Source organism: Silurus aristotelis (assembly GCF_946808225.1).
Source record: "Silurus aristotelis genome assembly, chromosome: 12".
In the NCBI taxonomy this organism is placed as follows: Eukaryota; Metazoa; Chordata; class Actinopteri; order Siluriformes; family Siluridae; genus Silurus; species Silurus aristotelis.
In genome coordinates this window covers 30081748-30107558 of record NC_139585.1, presented here as the reverse complement: position 1 = coordinate 30107558, position 25811 = coordinate 30081748, and the positions used below count along the sequence as shown (strand labels likewise).

Genomic DNA, 25811 nt, shown 5'->3' with positions numbered 1-25811 from the left:
CGTGTTAGTAAGAAGCGCAACGCGCCTTAGCCGGTCACGTGACAGACAGAGTAGCGGGAAAACACAAACACGAAGGTTTCCGGTTGTTTGCTGTTAGCTGTTAGCGGCTACGCGACCTCGAGTCGTTTTCAGTTTTTTTTTATCCTTTTTTTTTTATTATTACAGTACGATATTGTCGTTTAGCAGGAGATAAACTGCAGGGGATGATCGCTGCTCAGGACACCTCGGGTAAAACACTGACCTGTGGTAAACCAACTGTGGGAAACTGTGTGGGCTGTTTCAAAAACGGATACGTAGTTGATGACTAGTGCACTAAGTAGGGCACAGAGCGCTGCCACTGTTAACACAGGTAGTGTGTTTATGTAGGGAGCAGTGCTGCGTTTAGGATACGGTTTTAACTAATACCTGATTATTTGAGCAGATTTGCTGAATGTTAGTGTATAGAGTGGTGTACAGGTGTGTATAGAGTAGTGTATAGAGTAGTGTACAGGTGTGTATAGAGTGGTGTATAGAGTGGTGTATAGAGTGGTGTATAGAGTGGTGTATAGAGTGGTGTACAGGTGTGTATAGAGTGGTGTATAGAGTGGTGTATAGAGTAGTGTACAGGTGTGTATAGAGTGGGGTACAGGTGTGTATAGAGTGGTGTACAGGTGTGTATAGAGTGGTGTATATAGTGGTGTACAGGTGTGTATAGAGTGGTGTACAGGTGTGTATAGAGTAGTGTACAGGTGTGTATAGAGTAGTGTACAGGTGTGTATAGAGTGGTGTACAGGTGTGTATAGAGTGGTGTACAGGTGTGTATAGAGTAGTGTACAGGTGTGTATAGAGTGGTGTACAGGTGTGTATAGAGTGGTGTATAGAGTGGTGTACAGGTGTGTATAGAGTGGTGTACAGGTGTGTATAGAGTGGTGTATAGAGTGGTGTATAGAGTGGTGTACAGGTGTGTATAGAGTGGTGTATAGAGTGGTGTACAGAGTGGTGTACAGGTGTGTATAGAGTGGTGTACAGAGTAGTGTACAGGTGTGTATAGAGTGGTGTACAGAGTAGTGTACAGGTGTGTATAGAGTGGTGTATAGAGTAGTGTACAGGTGTGTATAGAGTGGTGTATAGAGTAGTGTACAGGTGTGTATAGAGTGGTGTATAGAGTGGTGTACAGGTGTGTATAGAGTGGTGTATAGAGTGGTGTACAGGTGTGTATAGAGTGGTGTATAGAGTGGTGTACAGGTGTGTATAGAGTGGTGTACAGGTGTGTATAGAGTGGTGTACAGGTGTGTATAGAGTGGTGTACAGGTGTGTATAGAGTGGTGTACAGGTGTGTATAGAGTGGTGTACAGGTGTGTATAGAGTGGTGTACAGGTGTGTATAGAGTGGTGTACAGGTGTGTATAGAGTGGTGTACAGGTGTGTATAGAGTGGTGTACAGGTGTGTATAGAGTGGTGTACAGGTGTGTATAGAGTGGTGTACAGGTGTGTATAGAGGTGTGTATAGAGGTGTGTATAGAGGTGTGTATAGAGGTGTGTATAGAGGTGTGTATAGAGGTGTGTATAGAGTGGTGTATAGAGTGGTGTATAGAGTGGTGTATAGAGTGGTGTATAGAGTGGTGTATAGAGTGGTGTATAAAGGTGTGTATAAAGGTGTGTATAGAGGTGTGTATAGAGTGGTGTATAGAGTGGTGTACAGGTGTGTATAGAGTGGTGTACAGGTGTGTATAGAGTGGTGTACAGGTGTGTATAGAGTGGTGTACAGGTGTGTATAGAGTGGTGTACAGGTGTGTATAGAGTGGTGTACAGGTGTGTATAGAGTGGTGTACAGGTGTGTATAGAGTGGTGTACAGGTGTGTATAGAGTGGTGTATGGTGGTGTACAGGTGTGTATAGAGTGGTGTACAGGTGTGTATAGAGTGGTGTACAGGTGTGTATAGAGTGGTGTATGGTGGTGTACAGGTGTGTATAGACTGGTGTATAAAGTGGTGTACAGGTGTGTATAGAGTGGTGTATGGTGGTGTACAGGTGTGTATAGAGTGGTGTACAGGTGTGTATAGAGTGGTGTATGGTGGTGTACAGGTGTGTATAGAGTGGTGTACAGGTGTGTATAGAGTAGTGTATGGTGGTGTACAGGTGTGTATAGAGTGGTGTACAGGTGTGTATAGAGTGGTGTATGGTGGTGTACAGGTGTGTATAGACTGGTGTATAGTGGTGTATAAAGTGGTGTACAGGTGTGTATAGAGTGGTGTATGGTGGTGTACAGAGTGGTGTATAGAGTGGTGTATAGAGTGGTGTATAGAGTGGTGTATAGAGTGGTGTATAGAGTGGTGTATAGAGTGGTGTATAGAGTGGTGTATAGAGTGGTGTATAGAGTGGTGTATAGAGTGGTGTATAAAGGTGTGTATAAAGGTGTGTATAGAGGTGTGTATAGAGTGGTGTATAGAGTGGTGTACAGGTGTGTATAGAGTGGTGTACAGGTGTGTATAGAGTGGTGTACAGGTGTGTATAGAGTGGTGTACAGGTGTGTATAGAGTGGTGTATGGTGGTGTACAGGTGTGTATAGAGTGGTGTACAGGTGTGTATAGAGTGGTGTACAGGTGTGTATAGAGTGGTGTACAGGTGTGTATAGAGTGGTGTATAAAGTGGTGTACAGGTGTGTATAGAGTGGTGTATGGTGGTGTACAGGTGTGTATAGAGTGGTGTACAGGTGTGTATAGAGTGGTGTATGGTGGTGTACAGGTGTGTATAGAGTGGTGTACAGGTGTGTATAGAGTGGTGTATGGTGGTGTACAGGTGTGTATAGACTGGTGTATAAAGTGGTGTACAGGTGTGTATAGAGTGGTGTATGGTGGTGTACAGGTGTGTATAGAGTGGTGTACAGGTGTGTATAGAGTGGTGTATGGTGGTGTACAGGTGTGTATAGAGTGGTGTACAGGTGTGTATAGAGTGGTGTATGGTGGTGTACAGGTGTGTATAGAGTGGTGTACAGGTGTGTATAGAGTGGTGTATGGTGGTGTACAGGTGTGTATAGACTGGTGTATAGTGGTGTATAAAGTGGTGTACAGGTGTGTATAGAGTGGTGTATGGTGGTGTACAGGTGTGTATAGAGTGGTGTATAGACTGGTGTACAGGTGTGTATCGACTGGTGTGCAAGTCAAGTCAAGTCAAGTTTATTTGTATAGCGCTTTTCACAACAGACATTGTCTCAAAGCAGCTTTACAGAAAACAACAGTGAAGGTGAATGGTGTGCGTTTGTCCCTGATGAGCAGCCGTGGCGACAGTGGCAAGGAAAAACTCCCTTAGATGATATGAGGAAGAAACCTTGAGAGGAACCAGACTCAAAGGGGAACCCATCCTCATATGGGTGACATCAAGAGTTTGGTCATAAATCTTTCAACAATACAGAACAATTTGTGATCATCATAGATCCAGCATCAGCTTCTCCATGCCAGGGCCTTTAAACACTCGGCATCTACTTCTCCATGATCATCCATAGGTCCATAATCTTCACGAGGTGGGACGTGACTGGAGCTGGCCAAACCTCAGGATGCCTCGGGATGGGGAGAGAAAGAGAAGCAGTGGAGAGGAATTAGCGTAGCTGCTGTTCATGATATTAACAGCACAAGTTGATAATGTGCATGTGATCATATATTCTGGAGCACAAGGTTGTGATGTGATGTGTGTGATGTGTGTTATGTGTAGGCTTTGCTAAAAAGATATGTTTTTAATCTACACTTAAACTGGGAGAGTGTATCTGAACCCCGAACACTGTCAGGAAGACTATTCCAGAGTTTAGGAGCTAAATGTGAAAATGCTCTACCGCCTTTAGTGGACTTTGCTATTCTAGGAACTACTAGAAGCCCAGAGTTTTGAGATCTCAGGGAGCGTGACGGATTGTAGCGTGTTAAAAGACTGGATAGATACATGGGAGCCAAACCATTTAGTGCTTTATAAGTGCAGGTGTGTATAGAGTGGTGTACAGGTGTGTATAGAGTGGTGTATGGTGGTGTAAAGGTGTGTATAGACCGGTGTACAGGTGTGTATGGTGGTGTACAGGTGTGTATAGAGTGGTGTATGGTGGTGTACAGGTGTGTATAGAGTGGTGTATGGTGGTGTACAGGTGTGTATAGAGTGGTGTACAGGTGTGTATAGAGTGGTGTAAGGTGGTGTACAGGTGTGTATAGAGTGGTGTATGGTGGTGTACAGGTGTGTATATAGTGGTGTACAGGTGTGTATATAGTGGTGTACAGGTGTGTATATAGTGGTGTACAGGTGTGTATATAGTGGTGTATGGTGGTGTACAGGTGTGTATAGAGTGGTGTAAGGTGGTGTACAGGTGTGTATAGAGTGGTGTATGGTGGTGTACAGGTGTGTATATAGTGGTGTACAGGTGTGTATATAGTGGTGTACAGGTGTGTATATAGTGGTGTACAGGTGTGTATATAGTGGTGTACAGGTGTGTATAGAGTGGTGTATGGTGGTGTACAGGTGTGTATAGAGTGGTGTATGGTGATGTACAGGTGTGTATAGAGTGGTGTATGGTGGTGTACAGGTGTGTATAGAGTGGTGTACAGGTGTGTATAGAGTGGTGTAAGGTGGTGTACAGGTGTGTATAGAGTGGTGTACAGGTGTGTATAGAGTGGTGTACAGGTGTGTATAGAGTGGTGTACAGGTGTGTATAGAGTGGTGTATGGTGGTGTACAGGTGTGTATAGAGTGGTGTATGGTGGTGTACAGGTGTGTATAGAGTGGTGTACAGGTGTGTATAGAGTGGTGTATGGTGGTGTACAGGTGTGTATAGAGTGGTGTATGGTGGTGTACAGGTGTGTATAGAGTGGTGTATGGTGGTGTACAGGTGTGTATAGAGTGGTGTACAGGTGTGTATAGAGTGGTGTACAGGTGTGTATAGAGTGGTGTACAGGTGTGTATAGAGTGGTGTACAGGTGTGTATAGAGTGGTGTACAGGTGTGTATAGAGTGGTGTACAGGTGGTGTACAGGTGTGTATAGAGTGGTGTATGGTGGTGTACAGGTGTGTATAGAGTGGTGTACAGGTGTGTATATAGTGGTGTACAGGTGTGTATATAGTGGTGTACAGGTGTGTATAGAGTGGTGTATGGTGGTGTACAGGTGTGTATAGAGTGGTGTATGGTGATGTACAGGTGTGTATAGAGTGGTGTATGGTGGTGTACAGGTGTGTATAGAGTGGTGTACAGGTGTGTATAGAGTGGTGTACAGGTGTGTATAGAGTGGTGTAAGGTGGTGTACAGGTGTGTATATAGTGGTGTACAGGTGTGTATATAGTGGTGTACAGGTGTGTATAGAGTGGTGTATGGTGATGTACAGGTGTGTATAGAGTGGTGTACAGGTGTGTATAGAGTGGTGTACAGGTGTGTATAGAGTGGTGTACAGGTGTGTATAGAGTGGTGTATGGTGGTGTACAGGTGTGTATAGAGTGGTGTATGGTGGTGTACAGGTGTGTATAGAGTGGTGTACAGGTGCGTATAGAGTGGTGTATGGTGGTGTACAGGTGTGTATAGAGTGGTGTACAGGTGTGTATAGAGTGGTGTACAGGTGTGTATAGAGTGGTGTACAGGTGTGTATAGAGTGGTGTAAGGTGGTGTACAGGTGTGTATATAGTGGTGTACAGGTGTGTATATAGTGGTGTATGGTGGTGTACAGGTGTGTATAGAGTGGTGTATGGTGGTGTACAGGTGTGTATAGAGTGGTGTACAGGTGTGTATAGAGTGGTGTACAGGTGTGTATAGAGTGGTGTACAGGTGTGTATAGAGTGGTGTATGGTGGTGTACAGGTGTGTATATAGTGGTGTACAGGTGTGTATATAGTGGTGTACAGGTGTGTATATAGTGGTGTACAGGTGTGTATATAGTGGTGTACAGGTGTGTATAGAGTGGTGTACAGGTGTGTATAGAGTGGTGTATGGTGGTGTACAGGTGTGTATAGAGTGGTGTATGGTGATGTACAGGTGTGTATAGAGTGGTGTACAGGTGTGTATAGAGTGGTGTACAGGTGTGTATAGAGTGGTGTACAGGTGGTGTACAGGTGTGTATATAGTGGTGTACAGGTGTGAATATAGTGGTGTACAGGTGTGTATAGAGTGGTGTATGGTGATGTACAGGTGTGTATAGAGTGGTGTACAGGTGTGTATAGAGTGGTGTACAGGTGTGTATAGAGTGGTGTACAGGTGTGTATAGAGTGGTGTATGGTGATGTACAGGTGTGTATAGAGTGGTGTACAGGTGTGTATAGAGTGGTGTATAGAGTGGTGTACAGGTGTGTATAGAGTGGTGTATAGAGTGGTGTACAGGTGTGTATAGAGTGGTGTATAGAGTGGTGTACAGGTGTGTATAGAGTGGTGTATGGTGGTGTACAGGTGTGTATAGAGTGGTGTATAGAGTGGTGTACAGGTGTGTATAGAGTGGTGTATAGAGTGGTGTACAGGTGTGTATAGAGTGGTGTATGGTGGTGTACAGGTGTGTATAGAGTGGTGTACAGGTGTGTATAGAGTGGTGTACAGGTGTGTATAGAGTGGTGTAAGGTGGTGTACAGGTGTGTATATAGTGGCTTACAGGTGTGTATATAGTGGTGTATGGTGGTGTACAGGTGTGTATAGAGTGGTGTATGGTGGTGTACAGGTGTGTATAGAGTGGTGTATAGAGTGGTGTACAGGTGTGTATAGAGTGGTGTACAGGTGTGTATAGAGTGGTGTACAGGTGTGTATAGAGTGGTGTACAGGTGTGTATAGAGTGGTGTAAGGTGGTGTACAGGTGTGTATAGAGTGGTGTATGGTGGTGTACAGGTGTGTATATAGTGGTGTACAGGTGTGTATAGAGTGGTGTACAGGTGTGTATAGAGTGGTGTACAGGTGTGTATAGAGTGGTGTACAGGTGTGTATAGAGTGGTGTACAGGTGTGTATAGAGTGGTGTACAGGTGTGTATAGAGTGGTGTATGGTGGTGTACAGGTGTGTATAGAGTGGTGTATGGTGGTGTACAGGTGTGTATAGAGTGGTGTACAGGTGTGTATAGAGTGGTGTACAGGTGTGTATAGAGTGGTGTAAGGTGGTGTACAGGTGTGTATATAGTGGTGTACAGGTGTGTATATAGTGGTGTACAGGTGTGTATAGAGTGGTGTATGGTGATGTACAGGTGTGTATAGAGTGGTGTACAGGTGTGTATAGAGTGGTGTATGGTGATGTACAGGTGTGTATAGAGTGGTGTACAGGTGTGTATAGAGTGGTGTACAGGTGTGTATAGAGTGGTGTATGGTGGTGTACAGGTGTGTATAGAGTGGTGTATGGTGGTGTACAGGTGTGTATATAGTGGTGTACAGGTGTGTATATAGTGGTGTACAGGTGTGTATAGAGTGGTGTACAGGTGTGTATAGAGTGGTGTACAGGTGTGTATAGAGTGGTGTACAGGTGTGTATAGAGTGGTGTATGGTGGTGTACAGGTGTGTATAGAGTGGTGTATGGTGGTGTACAGGTGTGTATAGAGTGGTGTACAGGTGTGTATAGAGTGGTGTACAGGTGTGTATAGAGTGGTGTAAGGTGGTGTACAGGTGTGTATATAGTGGTGTACAGGTGTGTATATAGTGGTGTACAGGTGTGTATAGAGTGGTGTACAGGTGTGTATAGAGTGGTGTATGGTGATGTACAGGTGTGTATAGAGTGGTGTACAGGTGTGTATAGAGTGGTGTATGGTGATGTACAGGTGTGTATAGAGTGGTGTACAGGTGTGTATAGAGTGGTGTACAGGTGTGTATAGAGTGGTGTATGGTGGTGTACAGGTGTGTATAGAGTGGTGTATGGTGATGTACAGGTGTGTAGAGTGGTGTACAGGTGTGTATAGAGTGGTGTATAGAGTGGTGTACAGGTGTGTATAGAGTGGTGTATGGTGGTGTACAGGTGTGTATAGAGTGGTGTATGGTGATGTACAGGTGTGTAGAGTGGTGTACAGGTGTGTATAGAGTGGTGTATAGAGTGGTGTACAGGTGTGTATAGAGTGGTGTATGGTGGTGTACAGGTGTGTATGGTGGTGTACAGGTGTGTATAGAGTGGTGTTTGGTGGTGTACAGGTGTGTATAGAGTGGTGTTTGGTGGTGTACAGGTGTGTATAGAGTGGTGTATAGAGTGGTGTACAGGTGTGTATAGAGTGGTGTACAGGTGTGTATAGAGTGGTGTACAGGTGTGTATAGAGTGGTGTACAGGTGTGTATAGAGTGTTGTACAGGTGTGTATAGAGTGGTGTACAGGTGTGTATAGAGTGGTGTACAGGTGTGTATAGAGTGGTTTACAGGTGTGCATAGAGTGGTGTACAGGTGTGTATAGAGTGGTGTACAGGTGTGTATAGAGTGGTGTACAGGTGTGTATAGAGTGGTGTACAGGTGTGTATAGAGTGGTGTACAGGTGTGTATAGAGTGGTGTACAGGTGTGTATAGAGTGGTGTACAGGTGTGTATAGAGTGGTGTACAGGTGGTGTACAGGTGTGTATAGAGTGGTGTACAGGTGTGTATGGTGGTGTACAGGTGTGTATAGAGTGGTGTAAGGTGGTGTACAGGTGTGTATGGTGGTGTACAGGTGTGTATAGAGTGGTGTATAGAGTGGTGTACAGGTGTGTATAGAGTGGTGTATGGTGGTGTACAGGTGTGTATGGTGGTGTACAGGTGTGTATGGTGGTGTACAGGTGTGTATAGAGTGGTGTATGGTGGTGTACAGGTGTGTATAGAGTGGTGTTTGGTGGTGTACAGGTGTGTATAGAGTGGTGTTTGGTGGTGTACAGGTGTGTATAGAGTGGTGTATAGAGTGGTGTACAGGTGTGTATAGAGTGGTGTACAGGTGTGTATAGAGTGGTGTACAGGTGTGTATAGAGTGGTGTACAGGTGTGTATAGAGTGGTGTACAGGTGTGTATAGAGTGGTGTACAGGTGTGTATAGAGTGGTGTACAGGTGTGTATAGAGTGGTGTACAGGTGTGTATAGAGTGGTGTACAGGTGTGTATAGAGTGGTGTACAGGTGTGTATAGAGTGGTGTACAGGTGTGTATAGAGTGGTGTACAGGTGTGTATAGAGTGGTGTACAGGTGTGTATAGAGTGGTGTACAGGTGGTGTACAGGTGTGTATAGAGTGGTGTACAGGTGTGTATGGTGGTGTACAGGTGTGTATAGAGTGGTGTAAGGTGGTGTACAGGTGTGTATGGTGGTGTAAGGTGGTGTACAGGTGTGTATAGAGTGGTGTATGGTGGTGTACAGGTGTGTATAGAGTGGTGTATGGTGGTGTACAGGTGTGTATAGAGTGGTGTATGGTGGTGTACAGGTGTGTATAGAGTGGTGTATGGTGGTGTACAGGTGTGTATAGAGTGGTGTATGGTGGTGTACAGGTGTGTATAGAGTGGTGTACAGGTGTGTATAGAGTGGTGTATGGTGGTGTACAGGTGTGTATAGAGTGGTGTAAGGTGGTGTACAGGTGTGTATAGAGTGTTGTATGGTGGTGTACAGGTGTGTATAGAGTGGTTTACAGGTGTGTATAGAGTGGTGTACAGGTGTGTATAGAGTGGTGTATGGTGGTGTACAGGTGTGTATAGAGTGGTGTATGGTGGTGTACAGGTGTGTATAGAGTGGTGTATGGTGGTGTACAGGTGTGTATAGAGTGGTGTACAGGTGTGTATAGAGTGGTGTACAGGTGTGTAAGGTGGTTTACAGGTGTGTATAGAGTGGTGTATGGTTGTGTACAGGTGTGTATAGAGTGGTGTATGGTGGTGTACAGGTGTGTATAGAGTGGTGTATGGTTGTGTACAGGTGTGTATAGAGTGGTGTATGGTGGTGTACAGGTGTGTATAGAGTGGTGTATGGTGGTGTACAGGTGTGTATAGAGTGGTGTACAGGTGTGTATAAAGTGGTGTACAGGTGTGTATAGCGTGGTGTACAGGTGTGTAAGGTGGTGTACAGGTGTGTATAGAGTGGTGTATGGTTGTGTACAGGTGTGTATAGAGTGGTGTATGGTGGTGTACAGGTGTGTATAGAGTGGTGTATGGTTGTGTACAGGTGTGTATAGAGTGGTGTATGGTGGTGTACAGGTGTGTATAGAGTGGTGTATGGTGGTGTACAGGTGTGTATAGAGTGGTGTATAGAGTGGTGTACAGGTGTGTATAGAGTGGTGTACAGGTGTGTATAGAGTGGTGTACAGGTGTGTATAGAGTGGTGTATGGTGGTGTACAGGTGTGTATAGAGTGGTGTATGGTGGTGTACAGGTGTGTATAGAGTGGTGTATGGTGGTGTACAGGTGTGTATAGAGTGGTGTATGGTGGTGTACAGGTGTGTATAGAGTGGTGTATGGTGGTGTACAGGTGTGTATAGAGTGGTGTACAGGTGTGTATATAGTGGTGTACAGGTGTGTATAGAGTGGTGTATGGTGGTGTACAGGTGTGTATAGAGTGGTGTATGGTGGTGTACAGGTGTGTATATTGGTGTACAGGTGTGTATAGAGTGGTGTATGGTGGTGTACAGGTGTGTATATTGGTGTACAGGTGTGTATAGAGTGGTGTACAGGTGTGTAAGGTGGTTTACAGGTGTGTATAGAGTGGTGTATGGTTGTGTACAGGTGTGTACTACTACTGCATTTCTTACACGTTAGTAACGTGCCACATGTAACGTGTCTTAGACGTGACGATGTGTGCGGTGAAGGCAGAGGACGTGAAGAGAGGCATCGCTGTGATCTGGGAGAACCTGCAGTGTCCCATATGGTGAGTCTATAGTGGTGTGTGTGTGTGTGTGTGTGTGTGTGTGTGTGTGTGTGTGTGTGTCTGTGGGTGGGTGGGTGGAGTTGAACCCCTGGGGAAACCTGAGGTTCTGCTTGTGTTTTATTGCATGTTCTCCTTGTGTCTGACAGCTTGGACCTGATGAGTGAACCCGTCTCGACCCGCTGTGACCATCAGTTCTGCAGGTACGACTCGTTTTTTTTTTTTTTTTACACATTTCTTTCTTTCTATTTATTCATTAAAATATTAGTTATAATGAGATCATTACTGTAGTTTATTTATTTCATATATCATCTGCAGAATTAGAGTTTAATTTACTTATTTACTAATAATTCTGATTTTCTTCCTACATTTATTTTATCAACAAATTTTATTGACCTTTCAATAAACGTGAACTGACTGAGAGTTTAATTTTACCCCTAAATGATCAGTGTGTAATATAACACTACATTTGTTTTTTTCTTTATTTAATTGTTTTACGTTTCTTCTTCTACTCATTATTATTATTATTATTATGCTGATGAAGATAAACCCGACAGTAGACGCCTGAATGTCCATTTCTAAATCATTAAATTAGTATTTAAGCACAATTAATAAATAACATTGTGTATTATTTATTGCTGAGTGTGATTGAGTGATTAGAGTGTGAGTGATGAGAGTGTGAGTGAGTGAGTGATGAGAGTGTGAGTGAGTGAGTGATGAGAGTGTGAGTGAGTGAGTGATGAGAGTGTGAGTGAGTGAGTGATGAGAGTGTGAGTGAGTGAGTGATGAGAGTGTGAGTGAGTGAGTGATGAGAGTGTGAGTGAGTGATTGATGAGAGTGTGAGTGAGTGAGTGATGAGAGTGTGAGTGAGTGATTGATGAGAGTGTGAGTGAGTGATTGATGAGAGTGTGAGTGAGTGAGTGATGAGAGTGTGAGTGAGTGATTGATGAGAGTGTGAGTGAGTGATTGATGAGAGTGTGAGTGAGTGAGTGATGAGGGTGTGAGTGAGTGAGTGATGAGGGTGTGAGTGAGTGAGTGATGAGGGTGTGAGTGAGTGAGTGATGAGGGTGTGAGTGAGTGAGTGATGAGAGTGTGAGTGAGTGAGTGATGAGGGTGTGAGTGAGTGAGTGATGAGGGTGTGAGTGAGTGAGTGATGAGGGTGTGAGTGAGTGAGTGATGAGGGTGTGAGTGAGTGAGTGATGAGGGTGTGAGTGAGTGAGTGATGAGGGTGTGAGTGAGTGAGTGATGAGGGTGTGAGTGAGTGAGTGATGAGGGTGTGAGTGAGTGAGTGATGAGGGTGTGAGTGAGTGAGTGATGAGGGTGTGAGTGAGTGAGTGATGAGGGTGTGAGTGAGTGAGTGATGAGGGTGTGAGTGAGTGAGTGATGAGGGTGTGAGTGAGTGAGTGATGAGGGTGTGAGTGAGTGAGTGATGAGGGTGTGAGTGAGTGAGTGATGAGAGTGTGAGTGAGTGAGTGATGAGAGTGTGAGTGAGTGATTGATGAGAGTGTGAGTGAGTGAGTGATGAGAGTGTGAGTGAGTGAGTGATGAGAGTGTGAGTGAGTGAGTGATGAGGGTGTGAGTGAGTGAGTGATGAGGGTGTGAGTGAGTGAGTGATGAGGGTGTGAGTGAGTGAGTGATGAGAGTGTGAGTGAGTGAGTGATGAGAGTGTGAGTGAGTGAGTGATGAGAGTGTGAGTGAGTGAGTGATGAGTGTGAGTGAGTGAGTGATGAGAGTGTGAGTGAGTGAGTGATGAGAGTGTGAGTGAGTGAGTGATGAGAGTGTGAGTGAGTGAGTGATGAGAGTGTGAGTGAGTGAGTGATGAGAGTGTGAGTGAGTGAGTGATGAGAGTGTGAGTGAGTGAGTGATGAGAGTGTGAGTGAGTGAGTGATGAGAGTGTGAGTGAGTGAGTGATGAGAGTGTGAGTGAGTGAGTGATGAGAGTGTGAGTGAGTGAGTGATGAGAGTGTGAGTGAGTGAGTGATGAGAGTGTGAGTGAGTGAGTGATGAGAGTGTGAGTGAGTGAGTGATGAGAGTGTGAGTGAGTGAGTGATGAGAGTGTGAGTGAGTGAGTGATGAGAGTGTGAGTGAGTGAGTGATGAGAGTGTGAGTGAGTGAGTGATGAGAGTGTGAGTGAGTGAGTGATGAGAGTGTGAGTGAGTGATTGATGAGAGTGTGAGTGAGTGATTGATGAGAGTGTGAGTGAGTGATTGATGAGAGTGTGAGTGAGTGAGTGATGAGAGTGTGAGTGAGTGAGTGATGAGAGTGTGAGTGAGTGAGTGATGAGAGTGTGAGTGAGTGAGTGATGAGAGTGTGAGTGAGTGAGTGATGAGAGTGTGAGTGAGTGAGTGATGAGAGTGTGAGTGAGTGAGTGATGAGAGTGTGAGTGAGTGAGTGATGAGAGTGTGAGTGAGTGAGTGATGAGAGTGTGAGTGAGTGAGTGATGAGAGTGTGAGTGAGTGAGTGATGAGAGTGTGAGTGAGTGAGTGATGAGAGTGTGAGTGAGTGAGTGATGAGAGTGTGAGTGAGTGAGTGATGAGAGTGTGAGTGAGTGAGTGATGAGAGTGTGAGTGAGTGAGTGATGAGAGTGTGAGTGAGTGAGTGATGAGTGTGAGTGATTGATTGATGAGTGTGAGTGATTAATTGATTAGAGTGTGATTGATTATAGTGATTGATAAGTGTGATTGATTGATGAGTGTGAGTGATTGATTAAGTCAAGTTTATTTCTATTGCGCTTTTCACAACAGACATTGTCTCAAAGCAGCTTTACACAAATCAACAGTGAAGGTGAATGGTGTGAATTTGTCCCTGATGAGCAGCCATGGTGACTGTGGCAAGGAAAAACTCCCTTATGTTATGAGGAAGAAACCTTGAGAGGAACCAGACTCAAAAGGGGAACCCATCCTCATTTGGGTGACATCAAGAGTTTGATCATAAATCTTTCAACAATACAGAACACTGGAGAGTGAGAACTAACATGAGCACTGGAGTATAAGATTATAAGTGATGTTCTTTCTGCAGTCTTATACAGTCTATATGGTCAGTAGCTCCTAGTTTTATAAGCTCAGCATTTGTGATCATCACAGATCCAGCATCAGCTTCTCCATGCCAGAGCCTTTAAACACTCCAGGAGGTCCAATGTCAAACTCCACACATGTAGCGGGATCCAAATGGCACTGGTACGTCTCTAGATGGTTCGAGATGTTTGCGAGTTCGGCATCTACTTCTTTAAAGGTCCGTAATCATCACGAGGTGGGACGTGACTGGAGCCGGAGGAACCTCAGGGTGTCTCGGGATGGGGAGAGAAAGAGAAGCAGTGGAGAGGAATTAGCGTAGCTGCTGTTCATGATATTAACAGCACAAGTTGATAATGTGCATGTGATCAGATGTTCTGGAGCACAAGGTTGTGATGTGATGTGTGTGATGTGTGTTATGTGTAGGCTTTGCTAAAAAGATATGTTTTTAATCTACACTTAAACTGGGAGAGTGTATCTGAACCCCGAACACTGTCAGGAAGACTATTCCAGAGTTTAGGAGCTAAATGTGAAAATGCTCTACCGCCTTTAGTGGACTTTGCTATTCTAGGAACTACTAGAAGCCCAGAGTTTTGAGATCTCAGATTAGAGTGTGAGTGATTGATTAGAGTGTGAGTGATTGATTAGAGTGTGAGTGATTGATTAGAGTGTGAGTGATTGATTAGAGTGTGAGTGATTGATTAGAGTGTGAGTGATTGATTAGAGTGTGAGTGAGTGATGAGAGTGTGAGTGAGTGATGAGAGTGTGAGTGAGTGATGAGAGTGTGAGTGAGTGATGAGAGTGTGAGTGAGTGATGAGAGTGTGAGTGAGTGATGAGAGTGTGAGTGAGTGATGAGAGTGTGAGTGAGTGATGAGAGTGTGAGTGAGTGATGAGAGTGTGAGTGAGTGATGAGAGTGTGAGTGAGTGATGAGAGTGTGAGTGAGTGATGAGAGTGTGAGTGAGTGATGAGTGTGAGTGAGTGATGAGAGTGATTGATTAGAGTGAGAGTGATTGATTAGAGTGAGAGTGATTGATTAGAGTGTGAGTGATTGATGAGAGTGTGAGTGAGTGATGAGAGTGTGAGTGAGTGATGAGAGTGTGAGTGAGTGATGAGAGTGTGAGTGAGTGATGAGAGTGTGAGTGAGTGATGAGAGTGTGAGTGAGTGATGAGAGTGAGTGATGAGAGTGAGTGATGAGAGTGAGTGATGAGAGTGAGTGATGAGAGTGAGTGATGAGAGTGAGTGATGAGAGTGAGTGATGAGAGTGAGTGATGAGAGTGAGTGATGAGAGTGAGTGATGAGAGTGAGTGATTAGAGTGAGTGATTGTGATAAACATGTTCAGGTTCTGCATGGCGAAGCTGCTCGAGAGAAGTAAGAGAAAAGAGGCGAGCTGTCCCGTCTGCAAGACCAAAGTCACTAAGAGGTGTATTGTATTGTATCATATTAATAATATTTATAATATATACATAAATCCTCTTACCAACTTGTGTGTGTGTGTGTGTGTGTGTGTGTGTGTGTGTGTGTTTAAAACATCTACCAGGAGTCTGCAGGAAAGTCCAGGCTTCCAGAAACTGGTAGAAGGTCTGCGGAATTTGGTTCAGTCTTATGAATATGACACAGGAACAAACTGTAGGTGTTTCTATTACATTTATACATAGTGTTAAACAAACGTCCAAAATAGTGTTACATTTATACAAAGTGTTAAACAAACGTGTGTGTGTGTGTGTGTGTGTGTGTGTGTGTGTGTGTGTGTGTGTGTGTGTGTGTGTGTGTGTGTGTGTGTGTGTGTGTGTGTGTGTGTGTGTGTGTGTGTGTGTGTGTGTGTGTGTGTGTGTGTGTGCGGGGTCCTAGATTTCACTGGTTTCCCCCAGAGGAGACGGAGCACTAGGTGAGAGTCGCACGGTCACTGCTGTTTATATCCGAGCGGCGTTTCATGGCACTGAGGTTCAGTGATACTTGTGTGTTTGTTTTGTTGCGTTAGCGTGGAGACGGAGTCGAGGGATCAGCAGGGCAGCGGAGGAAACACCTCAGAGACGGAGAAGGAAGCGACTCCGTCCTCCTCGGCTGCAGGTGAGACGAGTCTAAAGCGCCTGGTGAGTTTTACACCGTGAAGTTTTCAGCAGTTTTCTGATGGTTTGAACTTCATTACAGCTAAAGACGCTTTTGCAAAACTCATGTGTTTGGAGGATTCGAGTGCCGACGCCCCACACCAACTCTCCTCACACACCAGTCCTGCCGATTCAGCACAAAAACCTGCAGGTGCTCCACTGAGAATACGAGGTGCTGATTCAGCAGGTGTGGAGACGGAGGAGGCTCCCGGTGACGTGAAACCCTCTCTCAGGAGATCCAAACGTCTCGGTCTGGAGCCGGACAGAATTCCAGATCAAAGACAGAAGAAAAGCGTGCAGAAAGTGTCCGAGTGGCTGCTGAAGATTTCTCCGACTGCAGACGAAAGCAACGTGGCAGGAGATCGTCCGGGTTTCCCAGAGCGCGACGCTGAAGAAGGGAGCACGGCTTCACGCGCGTCCACGGAGATCCACGATGTCGCCATGGCGAGTCCTTTAAGAGAAGCTTCTTGTCGAGGTCTGGAGGAACGAGTGTTTGGTGCGGTGTATAAACGCGAGCGCAGGGTCTCCAAGACCCTCAACGTCACCAGAGGGTTTTCTCCAGAACGAGAGATCCTCACGCCTAAAAGGAGGTCAAGCCGTAAATCCACTCCAGCGGATTTTATCAGGAGGACGTCGAATGGAGATAAAGAAGACGGAGATCAGCAAGAGGAACCTGATATAACAAAGAAAGAAGAAAAGCCGTTAAGTTCTTCAGACCAGGAGGAACCTGTGGTGCAGAGTGAAAATATGGAAGAAAGTCCAGCATTTGAGGTCCCCTTGAAGAAACCACGGAGAAGATCTAAGGTGCAGGATGTCTGGAAAGTGGACCGTGATTTGACAGAGAAAGAAAACGCAGACAAGAAGAAAGATGGGAAGAGACGGGTCACTAGGAGCAGCCGAGACGCTACTAAAGAGGACACCAAATGCGCCCTCGATCTAATCCGTGCTGGATCTGAGGATCTTGACCTGATGGAGAAGGTTCCACATAATCCCAAAGTCATCGAGACTGAAGTTGATATCGAAAGTTATCCTAGTAGTGCGGATCCGAAGTCTCCTGACGCTCGGAAAACCAGACGGAGCGCAAGGCTGCAGGAGTTCACTGCAGAAGTCCAAGGTCCTCCGAGCAGACGACGAGTGAAACCAGGTCTCCTTAAATGTGATGAAGGACCCGAGAACAATCCACCTCCGAACCCGCATGGGCCGAATGCTGAAGCAGAAAGTTCTGTGAGGAGAAATGGTTGTGTTTACAACAACGACCTTGAAAACATCGAAGCCGTGCAGTCAAGCGAGGATCCATCCATCAAGTGTCCATCTCAGGAGAACGTAGCTGAAGACGTTTCCCTCGTCCCAGACACGGTGGATCAGGACGAGAACGTCGTCGCTCATTCTCTCAGAGTTGCAGAATTTGAAGCAGGTCCTGTTCCTGAATCTTTACCGCAGAAATGTCAGGAATCACCATCTTCCAAAACGTTTCCACCTGGTGATCCAGAGCAAGAAGACGACACCAATGATAGTGAACTCGACACGGAGCAACTTATGAAGACCTTCAAGACCACTAAGAGGAAATCCTTCTATCTGGGTAGTCCCTCACACTCCAGAGCCCAGGAGAAATTTCTCACTCAGATTTCAGAGGAAGACCAGCAGGAGAACATAGATCATGCTGAGATACCACCTAACTCTGTGGACCCTGATCACGGTCTCGCCCCAAATGCTTGTGAGATAGCACCTCGGGAGGTATCGTCTCCGACAGCTCAAAACGGTGCTGCAGATGTTCTGAGCGTCAGTTTGCTTCAGGTAACGTCGGCTGATGTTCCCCGTCTTCCAGAAGACACCAAAATGGACAATTCTGTCAAAACATTAGGTGCCAGTGAGCATTCTGAGAAGGTTCAAGATTCCAGGCCTCCTTTGAATAGTGAGCTCGGAAATTCGGTCCAACTTTTCTCCGCAAGCACGACCCAGGAGGAACCACGAGGCTCTCGCAGGAAGACCTCATCTCCAGAAATACAAGGCAACCAAATTTCCAGCATCTCGTTGGGAAGATCCTCGGAAATTCTGAGTAACAACTTGGAGTCCTCAGTCACCCCTGATGGTCTGATACCCGAAGTTTTGGTCATGAAACCTGCAACCAATGAGAACCTGGATGAGATGGATGAAGGTGAAATTCCCTCTCAGCCACGTGTCTGTAGGAAGAGAAAAGCCCAGAGACTGGAGTCTTCAGACTCGGAATCCAGTGTTGAGAACGACGACTTGCCCCCATTAGCCCAGTTACTTAAATCTCACCGACCACCTTCTGATGATCCGGTGAAGATCCAAGCTGAAGAACCAAACCCAAAGCCTGGTTTAGGTCCTGGAAGTCAGGAAAGCCGCTCTCACAGTGAACCAGAAGCTCAGTCAAGTCCAAGTCAGTGCATCGCTCCGTATCAGAAACCCGGATCTCTACAAGATCTAAACTCGAATGGTGTCCAGGATGGAGCTCCTGATCCACCTTGCAGAGATGACTGGATGACGTCTAGCCAAGGATCTGTGGACCTTTTTGGGACACCACGGCAATGTGAGGATCTTTATTTATACTTGTAATATAAACAAGCAACTACATGAAGATGCTTTTTTCTGAAGGTCCTTTTCTTCACTGTCAGGTGATGAAGCTGACCATGGTGTTTGTGGAAATACTGAGATCTCCGGCGAGTCTTCTCAGTTCTCCAGTGAGATCATTAACACCCAGGTGAGGGCGGGTTTATTTATTTTTTTTAAACGTTCGCTGATTTGGAGAAAGTTGTTTGAATATACAGTGTAGGGTTATGATGTATGGGATCTAGAATAAAAGGTGCAGATAAAGAGCACTGATGGCCAGAAGGTGGCAGCAGATACACGAGATACAGCAACTCTATGGTCCACACTGCTGTCTAAGAAAGCAGCAGGAATAATGATGATGATGATGGTGAGGATGGTAAAGATTGAGATGATGAGGTTGATGATGATTGGGATGATGATTGCACTTGGTAAGGGTAGTTGTGGTGATAAGAATGATGATGACGAGTTTGGTAATGACTGAGGATGGTGATGGTGATGAGGATGGTGATGACTGTAAAGATGGTGATGATGGTAATGACAGTGAGGATGTTGATGAGGATGGTGATGGTAATAACTGTAAAGATGGTGAGGATGATGATGATGTCAGTAAAGTCCACAGTAACAGACTGAGCTTCTCAGTGTGAAATGAAACGGAGTGCTGTATTGATGCTGGCAGTGAAAATCAAAGTGATTTGTCAGAAACTGTTCAGTGTTAATTGAACATCATGTGGGTTCCATCTGCAGCAGAGAGAAGAGATGCAGCAGGAGCTGCACAGGCTGGAGAGAATGATGGCTCTGGTGTCTGACGCTCTCCAGAAGAAAGACGGAGACTCTGGCGATAAAATTAAGATGGAGGACGATGACGGGCAATCAGGTACCCACCGTCAAACCCATCCAAGCTCCTGGGGGGCTCCATCCAGGAACCTAACTAACTTTCATTAATTTATTAATAATAGTGTTTGCATGTTCCTCAACAGGAACCAATTCAGGAACTGAACGTGATTGCTGGAACTGAAATTTAGGAATGTTTTCAGAACTTTAGCAGGATCCTTTTATGCAGTTATCTGAGTTCCATCACCAGGATGAGAGATGTTCAAAAAAACATGTTCTACAGGATGATGTTTGTGTGTGTGTGTGTGTGTGTGTGTGTGTGTGTGTGTGTGTGTGTGTGTGTGTGTGTGTGTGTGTGTGTGTGTGTGTGTGTGTGTGTGTGTGTGTGTGTGTGTGTGTGTGTGTGTGTGTGTGTGTGGTGACCTGCAGGACAGCGAGGCAGAATGAGAAGTCAGCGAGGCTGTAAGAGTGGAAGACAAGCTTCTGAGCGGTCAGAGGTTGGAGGTCAGCGTGCTGAGGGTTTAGCTGTGGAGGTGAACGTGGAGAAGGATGCGAGCGAGCTGAGAGGACGAGGTTTGGCCCAGAGAAGATCCTTTTGTCTGCTATGATCCGATATAATTTATGTGTCAGTTGTTGAGATGTTTGTGTTGTTGTACGGTGATGGTGAGGTATTGAGCGCTTTCTCTTCCAGGTGTAGGAGAACGCTCAGGAAAGAAAGAGTGCTGGACAGGAAGTGGAGGAAGAATGGAGATGGTGATGTCAGGGCTCAGCGCCAACGAACAGGTCAGGAGTTATACATCTCATCATCTGTGATGTTCCTGTACAGATCATTCCCATCCACAATCTGCACCATGATGTTCACATATCATCACCTCGTCAGTGTGAAGGAATACTGGATTGTGATTGGCTGGAAGGAGTTCGGGTGTGAATACTGCTTAACTTCTTATCAGATAAGCGTCCATCATACATGCCCCTGTGAGTGAGCGGTTACTATAGAAACCATAACAAGTATTGTCGTTATGATAATTAATCTACAGCTCCTGACCAATCAGAATCCAGGATTCAGTGCCACCTGGAAATGAATTTATTTCAAAATCACTGCTTTATTGATCAGTGTAAATTATAGTGATGTCACAGAGTGTGAGTATCTGTGTTCCATCACCAGGATGAGAGATGTTCAAAAAAACATGTTCTACAGGATGATGTGTGTGTGTGTGTGTGTGTGTGTGTGTGTGTGTGTGTGTGTGTGTGTGTGTGTGTGTGTGTAGGGCCTGGTGAAGAAATTAGCGAGAAAGATGAAAGCCGGTGTTGGCAGTCAGGTCACGCCCACTACGACACACATCATCATTAAAACAGGTGTGTGTGTGTGTGATGTATTCCTGTGATATTTTTCGTGTCTGTTGTCTCTCTTCCTCTATACCCCCTCCCTCACACACACACACACACACACTTTGCTAATTACTTCCCTGTGTTGCATTGTTTCAGATCAAAGCCACTCCTAACGAAGCAGCGTATTTACCAGGGCCATTAAGAAAGTCGTTTAAGTGCCGCCGTTACCATGGCAACCGTCTCCCGAGCTTCGATGTTTGACGTTTTCTTGTCTTCCTCTAGAACACTGCACTTTTTTGCCGATTTTCTTTTGGAGCGTGCGCTAATGCGGCTTCTGTGCTCGCATTTTATTTTCCAAACGGAATAAAAAACCCGCGCGTCCCGATTGGCCGAGAGTTATGCAGTAGCGGTGAGCGATGTTCACGCTCAATCATCTTCATCAGCAGCCGTCGATTTTTACCTTTCATTTGCAAACGTGTCCAGGAAGTCTGTTGCATTTTATTTGCATTATAACCTGGCACTTGTGCAAATGTGTTTGCTCCCTAATTAATATCCAGCTCAATTAACTCATTAACTTCAGATTTGAGCTCATTTGGTGCACTTGTGTACAATCACAATGGTCACATGATTCATCACATGATGTGAGTTTGACCTGTTGTGAAAGCTCTTAATCACCTCACAGTGAAGCATGGTGGTGGATTATTTTTATATACAGGTGTCTATATCTCTCCCTCTCTCTCTTTCCCTCCCTCTCTCCATCTCTCTCTCTTCTGTAAAGCCATATCTCTTTTACTTATTCACTCCATCTTTTGTTTTAAAGATGGAGACCTGGTGTGTGAGCGAACGTTAAAGTACTTCCAGGGCATCGCAGGCAGGAAGTGGATGGTGAGCTTCCTGTGTGAGTATCAGCACTGCTCACGTCACACGTGACCCTGTGTTTACACACCAGTCGTCTCTTAAAATATCAGCTTTGTGCCGTTGGGTATGTAGGGGCGTGGCCTATTTCATGAGTGTGACCTGTTTGTGTGAGATGAAACCTCTGTTTTTTCTCTCTCTCCGACAGGGATCTCAGAGTGCTTCAAACACAGCAAACTTCTCACTGAAGTAATCTCTCTTTCTTCTCTTTCTCTCTTCTCTCGCTCTCTTTCTCTCTCTCCCTCGCTCTCTCTCTCAGCATTTCTCTCATTTTTTTTTCTGAAATCCTGAACGATAAATTGTGCACCGTCTCGTCTCTTAGGTTCCGTACGAGGTTTGCGGGGACGTCGTTAACGGACGCGATCACAACGGACCCCGGAAAGCCAGGACTGCTCCAGATCATAACGTGAGTCACGTGTTCCATTCGTTTAACGCAGTACAAACACAATCTTTTCAATCGCTCCACAGAGATACACTACTGAAAAAAAACAACCTGACACTGATCTGCTCCCGTGAAACATCTGGAGAACTTCAGTGAAGGAGATCAGTTCTCACGTTCGTCTGTGGTGTCTCTCGGACCTTTTTGTGTGTGTGTGTGTGTGTGTGTGTGTGTGTGTGTGTGTGTGTGTGTGTGTGTGTGTGTGTGTGTGTGTGTGTGTGTGTGTGTGTGTGTGTGTTTCTGTATGAAATTATATGAACGCACAGTGTGTTCCCTCACCCAGCGCTCTCGTTCTCTTCAGTCCCGCCATCAACCAGTTAGACTTTACCCACCATAACACATTAATAACCACAAACACACACACACACACAAACCCACACACAAACCCCTAAACCTAAACCCCCCCCCCCCCATTATTTTATTGTCTGTGTTTGTGTGTGTGTGTGTTTTCCAGCTGCTGATGAAAGGGTGTGAGATCTGCTTCCAAGGTTCCTTCACTGATATGACCTCAGGTAACAAGGTGTATTTAGTTCTATATTTGAACTTTTCTAGGCCCCTTCCCCTTTTTTGAGGAGGTGGGTTTTGTTTGTGTTTTTTTTCGCAATTTTCTGATGACTTTATTAATCTGGTTAATTGTCGGTTTGTGAACGACGTGTTACAGATCAGATGGCGGTGATGGTGGAGCAGTGTGGTGCTACAGTTATGAAAGATCCTCTGATGTTCTCCAGAAAGGTGCCTCTGTTTTGTCTTTCTCTTTATATCAAAGTCTATAACTTTTTATACAGACGTGTATATATATATTGTGTGTGTGTGTGTGTGTGTGTGTGTGTGTGCGCGTGTGTGTGTGTGTATCAGGATCAGGATATCTGTTACCAGCTGGTGGTGGTTCAGCCTGGTCCTGATGACTCTCAGTCTTACTACACAGGTGAGGAGATCCTGTACACTTTACAACGTCAAATCTCAGGTCAGAGGAAGTTTTCAGGAACACACTCCATCCCAAACACACAATCTATTCACTGTACATACACAATACATACAGGTTATATATAATAATGGCCAGTAGGGGGCAGTGGAGGCTTTATGTGGGAGCAGTGGAGGGTTTATGTGGGGGCAGTTGAGGCTTTATGTGGGGCTTTATGTGGGGGCAGTGGAGGGTTTATGTGGGGCTTTATGTGGGGGCAGTGGAGGGTTTATGTGGGGGCAGTGGAGGCTTTATGTGAGGCTTTATGTGGGGGCAGTGGAGGCTTTATGTGGGGGGCAGTGGAGGCTTTATGTGGGGGGCAGTGGAGGCTTTATGTGGGGGCAGTGGAGGCTTTATGTGGGGGCAGTGGAGGCTTTATGTGGGGGCAGTGGAGGCTTTATGTGGGGGCAGTGGAGGCTTTATGTGGGGGCAGTGGCAGCTCAACTCTTATGGTTTTGGGTTACTGATCAGAAGGTCAAGGGTTTAAACCCAGAACTTCTTTAATACATACACAGTACATACACTTTACATACGCTATAAATACACTTTACATATGCAGTACATACATAGTATATAAGCTATACATACACAATACATAGACAATGCATACACAGTACATACATTATGCATATTCAGTACATACACTATACATACACTATTCATAGACCATAAATACACTGAACATAGACCATATATGCACCATACATACACTATACATAGACCATAACATACACTACACATAGACAATACATGCACCATGCATAGACCATAACATACACTATACATGACCATACAAACACTATAAATAGACCATAAATACACTGTTCATAGACCATACATGCACCATACATACACTATACATAGACCATAACATACACTATACATAGACCATATATGTAATATACATACACTATACATAGACCATAACATACACTATACATAGACCATACATGCAATATACATACACTATACATGACCATACAAACACTATAAATAGACCATAAATACACTGTTCATAGACCAAACATGCACCATACATACACTATACATAGACCATAACATACACTATACATAGACCATACATGCAATATACATACACTATACATAGACCATAACATACACTATACATAGACCATACATGCAATATACATACACTATACATAGACCATAACATACACTATACATAGACCATACATGCAATATACATACACTATACATAGACCATAACATACACTATACATAGATCATAAATACACTGTTCATAGACCATACATGCACCATACATACACTATACATAGACCATAACATACACTATACATAGACCATACATGTAATATACATACACTATACATAGACCATAACATACACTATACATAGACCATACATGCAATATACATACACTATACATAGACCATAACATACACTATACATAGATCATACATGCAATATACATACACTATACATAGACCATAACATACACTATACATAGATCATAAATACACTGTTCATAGACCATACATGCACCATACATACACTATACATAGACCATAACATACACTATACATAGACCATACATGTAATATACATACACTATACATAGACCATACATGCAATATACATACACTATACATAGACCATAACATACACTATACATAGATCATACATGTAATATACATACACTATACATAGACCATACATGCAATATACATACACTATACATAGACCATAACATACACTATACATAGATCATACATGTAATATACATACACTATACATAGACCATACATGCAATATACATAGACCATACATACACCATACATACACAGTACATACACTATACATAGACCATACATGTAATATACATACACTATACATAGACCATACATGCAATATACATACACTATACATAGACCATAACATACACTATACATAGACCATACATGTAATATACATACACTATACATAGACCATACATGCAATATACATACACTATACATAGACCATAACATACACTATACATAGATCATACATGTAATATACATACACTATACATAGACCATACATGCAATATACATAGACCATACATACACCATACATACACAGTACATACACTATACATACACATTATATAAGCTATAAATACACAGTATATAAGATATACATACATACATACACTGTACATACACAGTACAGACAACGTACATAAGCTATGGATATACAGTACATAAACAGTATATAATTTGTACTAGACATATACTGTACATATACACTACATAAGCTGTACATACAGGTGATCATGAATGTTACACTGATTGAGTTTGTGTCACTGTAATGTAGAGAGTGACGAGAGTAAAAAAAAATATAAAGTGTAAAAAACTATTCCCCCCCTTCTCTCTCTCTCTCTCTCTCTCTCTCTCTCTCTCTCTCTCTCAGCTCTACAGAAGAAAGCCACAGTGGTGACTCGGAACTGGCTCCTGGACTCGCTCTCCATGTACACGCTCCAAAATCCACTCCATTATAAACCATAATGTTTATCTGTGGGGTTTTTGGGGTTGTTTTTTTTTTTTTTTCTGCTGTGTTTTCTTTCTTCTCCTCTCTTCTCTCTTGCACTTTATTTGCGTGGAGTTTCGTTAATTTGTTCGTCACTACATCCACTGTCTGGCCAAAAGTATCGGGACACGCGACTCCTGCATAACACCTTTGTGGCCGAACGAATCTCCACTAAAATCTAGTGGAACATCTTCCCCGAAGCAGATTGGAACTAGATGTGGAATGAGATGTTCTGCTCGGGTGTCCACAAACTTTTGACTCTACAGTGTGTCACTTTGACTCCACATAAAAAAGAGAATCGATTTTAAGGTTTTTGTAAATAAGATGGTCCTCGAACATTTCAGTATAAAACACTCGACAAGTG

General features: G+C 44.3%; 1 protein-coding gene across 1 annotated transcript; it reads left to right on the top strand.

The window, feature by feature from the left end:
• Positions 1 to 23: 23 nt before the first annotated feature.
• On the top strand, positions 24 to 25811 carry LOC310734411 (uncharacterized protein). The gene is made up of 20 exons (XM_083556352.1): positions 24 to 228; positions 10654 to 10735; positions 10882 to 10935; positions 15086 to 15166; positions 15284 to 15372; positions 15595 to 15631; positions 15725 to 15813; positions 15895 to 18402; positions 18488 to 18573; positions 19167 to 19296; positions 19683 to 19826; positions 19945 to 20036; positions 20522 to 20609; positions 21403 to 21480; positions 21646 to 21686; positions 21820 to 21903; positions 22391 to 22448; positions 22598 to 22668; positions 22792 to 22861; positions 25331 to 25811. Exons 1-20 carry the CDS (start codon positions 204 to 206, stop codon positions 25423 to 25425), a joined length of 4002 nt encoding a protein of 1333 aa, XP_083412478.1. The 5' UTR covers positions 24 to 203; the 3' UTR covers positions 25426 to 25811.

Excerpts from the sequence above, each read along its gene's own strand:
- LOC310734411 (XM_083556352.1), top strand. The coding sequence starts at position 204 with ATGATCGCTGCTCAGGACACCTCGG. Across the intron at positions 19,827-19,944 it reads GAGCGAGCTGAGAGGACGAG|GTGTAGGAGAACGCTCAGGA; the intron begins GTTTGGCCCAGA and ends TTTCTCTTCCAG. Across the intron at positions 22,449-22,597 it reads CTTCACTGATATGACCTCAG|ATCAGATGGCGGTGATGGTG; the intron begins GTAACAAGGTGT and ends GACGTGTTACAG.